Source organism: Coffea arabica, chromosome 6c (assembly GCF_036785885.1).
Source record: "Coffea arabica cultivar ET-39 chromosome 6c, Coffea Arabica ET-39 HiFi, whole genome shotgun sequence".
In the NCBI taxonomy this organism is placed as follows: Eukaryota; Viridiplantae; Streptophyta; class Magnoliopsida; order Gentianales; family Rubiaceae; genus Coffea; species Coffea arabica.
This window is the reverse complement of record NC_092320.1, coordinates 26,649,574-26,657,529: the sequence shown is the minus strand read 5'-3', so window position 1 is coordinate 26,657,529 and position 7,956 is coordinate 26,649,574. Positions and strand designations below refer to the sequence as shown.

Genomic DNA, 7,956 nt, shown 5'->3' with positions numbered 1-7,956 from the left:
CAGAGAGAGTTAAATTATATATTTGACAAATCACAACTCGGTTTTTTAGTATTTTACTCATAATAATACAATTATGCAACGTCATTATAATTTATGTTGCATTCATCTGACTAGCTACTAGTACAAGCACCACTAGTGTTCTTTGGCTATGTGAGCAATAACTTGTTGACTAGAGTGGAGACTACTAAGAGCTGCCTTATCTCTACGAATTTAAAGCAAAATCCAAAAGCAAATCTTTAAACTAATCAGCATTCACCACTTAAAAAACCTTCATTCCAATTTGAAATCACAAGACAACAAAAACACTTTCCCTTTTGCAAGCAAAAAAGAAAGAAAGAAAGAAAGAAATCCACTACAAGTAGTTGATTTTGCAGACAGCAGAAGTTACTCCTCCCCTTCCATCCCATCCCATCATCCGCTCAACCCAACCCAACCCAACCCTAAAGAATACTTAAATTATTTCTCCATCATCACCAGAAAAAAGGAAAATAGGAAAAAAAAAAAGGAGACCCTTTTTCTCTCTTGAAACGGAAGAGAAGAGAAGAGACCAAGAACAAGAAGGTGAAAGAAAGGAAGAGAGGAGAGAATAATGGAGGGTTCTGAGCTCTTACCAAACCACAACAGCAATGGAGACTAAGAAAAAAAGAGAAAAAATAGGAAACCACATTGCTATTACTGTTCCCAATGGGGAAGGCAGAGGATGAGCAGCCTTTACCAGGCTCAATTGTGGATGAAGCTCAAAGAAGAATTGATGAGCAGAATAATGTAGGAAATAGTGATAGGAGAGCGTGCTGCTTCTGCTGCTGGAACAGGAGCAGGAGGTTGAAGAGGGTTGTGAGTTTTAGATGTGTGTTTGCTTTGGTGCTTGGATTAGGAGTCTTGCTCTCTGCTTTCTTTTTGTTGCCATTTTTCCATTATGGAGATCAGAAGGATCTGGATCTGGATTCTGAGTTTGGAGGTGACAAAATTCTGCCTTTTCTTGATTTTTGAACACCCTTTTCTTGGTTTTTTAAGTTGAGCTCTTCAACATTGTGGATTGCAAGTAGATCTGCTTTTGGATTTTTGGCTATTCTTCCTCCTTTGGGGTTTTTTTGTGGGCGGACCGGGGAAGGGGGTGGGATTTGAGTTCTCCATTATCTAATGCTAGAAATTTGTTTGCACTTTCTATAAGGTGCATTTTGGATTGGGGCTTGTATCGCTGTGAAAATGATTTCTTCTCTTTTTAGAAATTAAGTTTATGCTAAATTTCAGAGAATTTTTTTTTTCTTCTTTTATTCTGCATTTGTTAAGGGAATTTCTAACTTGATAAATGTCAGTTCTCTCTTTTAATCTGCTTCGTTTTTCTTTCTACTTATTTTGGGTATACTCTCAGGAAAGGGCTAGTTAATTTGGGACCCAGTGAAAATTGAGATTTAGTGATACTATTGTCGGACGACGATGTTTGGATGTGGTTTCAAATGGGCTTTCAGAGAAACATGCAGTTATTGCTGTAAATTTTAGGAACTTTAGTGTTTAAAGTTGAGGGAAGTATCTGATTTCTGCCATTTGGATTAACTTGTTAAATGTCTTGTTCTGATTATATGCATCTTAAATAAGTCTGATGAAAATTTGATATGTGAGATTCGGCAGATTTGGGGGACCATTTTATCATATTGTAGCTGCCGTTAATGGCATTGTTCTGCTGTATTAAACTGCCCTTTTTGCGCGCCTTATTGATGTCTATATGAGGACATGCCATGGACAAGTATTCTGAATGGTCAAATTGAGTCAGAATGTCAATTGCTCAAGACTTTTAGCATGCATTGTGTGTTAGTGAAATAGAATGATTTGGCAAAATGTTGCATTCTGTCGCATTTGGTTGGAGTGAAGACGAATTCTGCAATTATATTGCTTAAATGCACAAGGAAATCAAGTTAAGAAGGAAGAACAGGAGGTTTTGTTAACTTTATGACCCTGTAAAGGCTAGTGTGGTTGGTCAAACTACATGGATCAGAATGACAACCAGGGGCGTAAGGTATGCTTTCAAGAAACGGAAGGAAGCAATAGCTTGAAAATGAGGAGGCAAAATTTTGGGTTTGACATTTATGGTTACCTTTGGTTTATATGTTCTTATCTCATCTATATAGCAAGAGTCACTGTGTTGGCTGCCAGACTAGCAGTATCCACAAGTTTGCATCTTTGTCATGTGCTAGTATGATTGAACAAAAATTGAAGAAAGCAACGAAAAAGATACATGAAAGTGGAGAATGAACTGGCTATAGCTGGTTTGGCATACTTCGGGTCTAGTTTTGATTTGAGCTGTTAAAATTTGTTGTCTTCTGTATCGCTCATTAAGTTTTGTATTCTTGATGCTGTATGCATATAAATCATGATTTTTCATCTTAGGAATATGCTTTCCTGTGTACTGTGTTATATATGTATTTCATCTCATGCTGCATGTTTACCAGGTCATGCAATAGTAGCAAGCTTTATGGTCGATAAACCGGCTTCATTTTTGGAAGACTATGTCTTGCAACTTGAGGATGATATTTTTGAGGAAATTAGCTTTCTCACCACTAAAGTATGCCTTGCTACTCTTCTTCTTACTGCTGTCTTATTTCGCTTGATATGTTTTTCCTTCCTTACCATTTGTTTGAATCTGTTCTTATTCATTCTTATTGTTTACTTATGCTAGGTGGAAGTACTAAAATTAGAACCTTCTGCTGGACCAAATACAACAAAAGTTGTCTTTGCAGTTGATTCTGATGTGACAACTCAAAGTTTAATCAGGGCTACTTTTGTATCTATCTTAATACATCAATCTCCTCTTGGTCTGACTGCATCCTTGTTCGGGCACCCTTATTCTTTTGAGGTTCTGAAATTCTTTGGAGGGATTACAGTTAGTCCTCAACAGAGTGCATTCCTCATGCAAAAAGTGCAGATCCTCTTCAATTTTACCTTGAACTTCTCTATTGAACAACTTCAAAATAATTTCGACGAACTGAGAAGGCAATTGAAGTTAGGATTGCATCTTGCTCCATATGAGGTTGGTGATGATTCTCAAATTTTGTTGTTTCCTCTTTAATCTTTTTCTTATGCCTTAATCTGGTTGTTGCTATTGTTCCTTTATCTGTTGATGGATCTCTTTTCTATGTTTAATATTTTTTGAAAGAATTTTGTCACCTTGGTTAAAAAAGCCATTGCTATTACCGAATGATATGAAAAGATATAGGGTCTTAGAGCTGCGCATGCGAACAAACTAAATTGCAGTATAGTTGATATAATCTATGGAAAAGAAAATAATTGGAGGTAAAATGTACCAAATCGGACTGAGCTAAATTGATCAAAATTTGAATTTGTTGACAATTTGTTCTGAAAATTGGAAAAGTGAATTGTAGCTCAAAATACTTTAGCACCAGGACATGTTCACAAATGTAGATTTATATTTATTAGGCAAGTAAAGTCCTGAGGAAGTTCTCATATGTCCACACGTTCGATGTTGACAAATGAGAGTGACAGGGCAGACAAAATGATAAGCTAAAATCTCACATAATTTCATGCTTTTTGTTACCATACATACTCTATTAAGTAGTTTTCATATATTAGGAGGGTATTTGTAGTAACAATAGCATTCCTTAAGTTTGCTTTTTTAAGTATATTTCATACATTAGGAGGGTAGGAGTAAGGGTATTTGTGAGGTGAACTGTAATTCTCTAATCCTCAGCCATTTGAGGGGCTAAATCCACACCCATATTTTCCCCAGGTGTGGACTTAACCCCACTTTTATCCTTCCTTCTGTTATTTGTTTATTGTGAAGACTTCCTTGTGAACCATGTGGCAAGCTTTATCATGATTAATGAGCAACTTAGTGGAAATCCTATAAGTTGCTCAATTACCAATGGCAACTTGCCAATTAGATAATTAATGATTCCAACTGTCAAATTTTAAGTCAACCCAAGGTTAATGATCATAAGGAACATAAAAATGGGATCAAGACAGACTGAGTTGTTTGATGTTTTAGCATACTGAAGCTATTCTTTTTTATGCAATTTATTGAACAGGCAATGGGCCCAATATTTAGTTATCTTGGCAATTTGTCCTGGATATTTACCAACAAACAGCACTATGAATAACTCAATGTAGAGCAAATAACTCATTAACTTGGAACAAATAAGTATTAGAACCACAACTTCACCAGAAAATCAATAGATAAGCCTATGCCACAGAACTTGGCAAAAAGCCCAAGGGTCTGTGAATACCTTCTGAAAAAATTACATAAAACAATCCAACAAGAAAGGATATCTCATGTTCAAACTAAAAACCCTTTCACAGACTAAAAGTTTCTAGAGAGTTTGATTGTTGCAATCCTGTTCCAACATATCTTTTCAGTGATTAGTTCTTCCAGTCTGCAGATTTGTGTATGAGAAATGGGAGTGGTGGAGTTAGTTGCTTTTGGAGAATTGAGAGGATAGGAAATAGGGATTTGGAGATTTATTTTTTCCTTCTTATTTTTAATATTGCTATATGTAATAACTGAAGGAAATGATAACAAGAAAACTAAAACCCTGTGGCAGTTGGAGATCTTGTAGTCAAATGATGTTGGTAGAATGGATGTTAGCTTTCTGTTTAAAATCATTGGTGAAATCAGGAGTAATGAAAATTGATTAAATATATGATGTGGAAAATGGTGGTCCTTTAATCTTATTTGCAGTTTTCTGATTGGTCAATGACCAACTATTAGGCTTGCTCAATAGTTGGTCATTGACAAGCCCAATAGTTGGTCATTGACCAAGGTAAAACTTGCCAGAGAGCTTAAGCAACTAAATTGAATGGATATAAATGAAACTTATTATGGTCAGGTGACTCCCTTCAATGCTTCTGTCATGGACTACAAAAGCATTTTTATAATAGAAATGGATAAGGAATGGCAAGGTAACCTAAAATATATAGTTTGCTCCTTTGAAATCTCAAACTTTGTGGTGTAATTGACCCTTTTGATACTGATGGCCTCATGAAAGTATGAAAAGAAAGAAAAGATTTCTTACTCTAGTAAAGGGTTAGTGAAAGTACTTAATCAAGTTACACTAGAAATGTGTTGGCAAACCTGATGCACTGCAGAGATTTACAGGTCCAAAATGGCAGTGCAGAGAGAACTAATATAAGGAACAGGAGTATCAAAGAAAACAATGTCCTTTGTGTTGAATCAGAATAGAAAATGTTTTCACCATTTCAATCTGTACCATGAAGGAAAGCCTGATAGACCAATTGGCTTTACACTTGAAACATCTACTATGATTGCTTCATTGGTATCTTGTTGGGCATTTCAAGTATTGTCAGCATTGTTGAAATTCAAACTGTAAATGCAGTGTTAGTAATACTTCTATTCACATTGACAATTGCTTTTATTGCTACCAATGGAATGGTTCAGTGGTTGGTTGTATTCTGATTTTTCTCATGGCTTTCTTTGCTGGAATTTTACGTCTTCTGCTTGTAATCTGTCTTTATACAGGCATGAAGATATCTAATTTTGCACTTTTGGCGCTAAAGACGTTTAATATAATTCCTATGAGGTGCCTTTTTGAGTGTGGTTGATTGAACTTATTTACCAACTTTATATGTAAATCAATTTAGTCTCCATGAAAATGGGAGAAAAAGTAAACAAAGAAGGGGGGGGGGTAGATAAAGTTTTATATACATATTTTATATATTAGATGTGCTAGCAATGGGTATGTAGCTATTTACTGATGAGAAGTTTGCCCTGCATCTTTTTGTTGGTGCAGAATTTGTATATAAGCTTGACTAATCTGAGGGGTTCAACTGTGGTCCCCCCAACTATAGTCCAGTGCCGAGTTTTGCTGGCTGTGGGCATTAACCCCTCAAAGTCAAGGTTCAAGCAGTTGACTCAAACAATAACTGGATCTCATGAAGAAAATCTAGGTCTGAACAACACTGTGTTTGGAAGGGTTAAACAAGTTCGTCTTTCATCTGTACTCCCTCCTGGTGGCACTGGGTCACCGTCTCCAGCTCCTGTTCCTCAACCCCATCATCACCATCACCATCACCACCACCACCACCATCATCCTGGTACCAATTATTCTCCGACTGTTGCGCCTGCACCAAGAAATGAGAATAGTGGATCCATCAACCGTAAAGGTGCACCACAATCCACACCACTGGCTGCTCCTACTCCCACACAAGGATTGCATCATAAAGTGGAGCCTCCTGGTTGCCGCTTTGGGCATAAGAATAGACACCCGAGGAATGGGAATCGGCAAACCCCCATTTCACCACCAATTTTGGCACCAGTTAGCGCTCCCTCACCCCAGCAGCAAATAGATCCTCCTACACCAACCGTGCCTCAAGTCCCTTCATCAAGCCCACTGCCAAATGTAGTTTTTGCTCATGCTAGGCCTCCGTCAGGGAGAGAATTTGATGCTGAACCTCCTGATATTACACCTTCAGTTTCACCCTCACCATCTTCATGTGAGTACACTTTCATAACAATAGTTTGCTTTACACCAAAGCTAATAGTTACTTTGCACTTCATCTGTGGTGACTGCTGTTCTATAGTGACAGATAAAAGAACAGTCTGTAGTTGCATGACCTGAAAGGGTTTTTAAAACTTGAATGCAATTATCTGACTTTGTTTTTTTCCTTCTATATTTCATAAGTGGTTATTAGACATTTTGCCATTTTCTGGGTGCTTAGATCCCCTTTGATCTTGCATCTTTCTTCCATTACCTGCATCAACTTCTTCCTCTCTTTCCTACTGACACTGACATTTTGCATTTTGCTTTGTACTTCTTCTGTCATTGTCTGACTTAAATATGACCAAGCATATTCCACTTTTTGTCTCATACAGTATTTTTACTTGTAATTTATGATGCATCAGAATATTTATTACTCTTCTTTTGCAGCATCTGCCAGCATCACATTCTGCAATTTGTGGGCTGCCCTGCTGTTTCTACCTCTTGTGTTGTATGCGTAGACACAAACTGGAGGGTTTTAATATACCAAGAAGTCACCTCCAGGGATGAAATTTTGAACGACAAAATCTGTGTATGACTATTGCAAATAGGCACCACAAGATGGAGGAGCTTTGCTAGTGGGAGCAATGCCAAAAAAGGCATGCTTCACAATTAAGTGGATATATGTTGTTATCTGCATGTAAATAGTTGATGAAAATTTCAGCAGCAACATGCATTTCCAGGTCAAAGTCACAGAGGTGACAGGCCCATGAGAATATGTATCAATGCTGTATCGTGTATGATCTCTCTTCCACATAAATTGTACCTTTGTAATACCAAGTGTATAACATTGCCTTTTTGCTCCTAATCTCTTTCTACTCGTTGATTTAGCTACCATTCTGTAGCTGTTAAGAAGTTTTCTCGTTTCACTTTCTGTTTATATGCAGACGTTAAGTGTCATATTCGACCTAGAATGTTGTCCTTTTGAGTCATGGAAATATGTAGTCAGAGGTAGGTGGTGGGAATCAAGGTATTTAAGGGTGCATTTGATAAATTGAAGTCTGAAATTAGAAATTGTTAAGTTACCAAATCGTTAAAGTACTGAAATGTTAATATTTGAACGTATTCTACATTAAATGATAAATCAACAATTTATCACGTGTTGCTTTGAGTAAATTTTTTCTAAACAATATAAAGTCAATTAATTAATTGAAACGTTTTATTATTTTTATTATTAATTATATTTGAACATATTAAGGTTCGAATATATTAAATTAAAGTTTTAAATTGAATAATGAAATAGGATCTAAGTCAACTATTGTGCATCATCTTGAGCTTATATGTGTTTTCCCTACAATTTTTTTGCCTTTTCGGCATTTTTTGTGTAACTTCAATCTGGGAGTAGGCTTCTTCTGGCAGTATAGAGTAAAATGATACGGATAACCTAAGCCTAAAGGTATCATGATGAGGCTTTCTTATAGGCATTTTGATGAGTTTGAGGTTTATTTAC

General features: G+C 36.5%; 1 protein-coding gene across 1 annotated transcript; it reads left to right on the top strand.

The window, feature by feature from the left end:
- The first annotated feature begins 280 nt into the window (after positions 1–280).
- LOC113696012 (uncharacterized) lies at positions 281–7,314 on the top strand. Its single transcript, XM_027215295.2, has 5 exons — positions 281–958; positions 2,448–2,560; positions 2,675–3,025; positions 5,760–6,462; positions 6,897–7,314. Exons 1-5 carry the CDS (start codon positions 685–687, stop codon positions 6,965–6,967), a joined length of 1,512 nt encoding a protein of 503 aa, XP_027071096.1. The 5' UTR covers positions 281–684; the 3' UTR covers positions 6,968–7,314.
- Positions 7,315–7,956: the final 642 nt, after the last annotated feature.

Coding starts and splice junctions, on each gene's coding strand:
- LOC113696012 (XM_027215295.2), top strand. CDS start 685: ATGGGGAAGGCAGAGGATGAGCAGCCTTTACCAGGCTCAATTGTGGAT. Junction 959..2,447: donor TCTGGATTCTGAGTTTGGAG/GTGACAAAATTC, acceptor CATGTTTACCAG/GTCATGCAATAGTAGCAAGC. Junction 6,463..6,896: donor TTCACCCTCACCATCTTCAT/GTGAGTACACTT, acceptor CTTCTTTTGCAG/CATCTGCCAGCATCACATTC.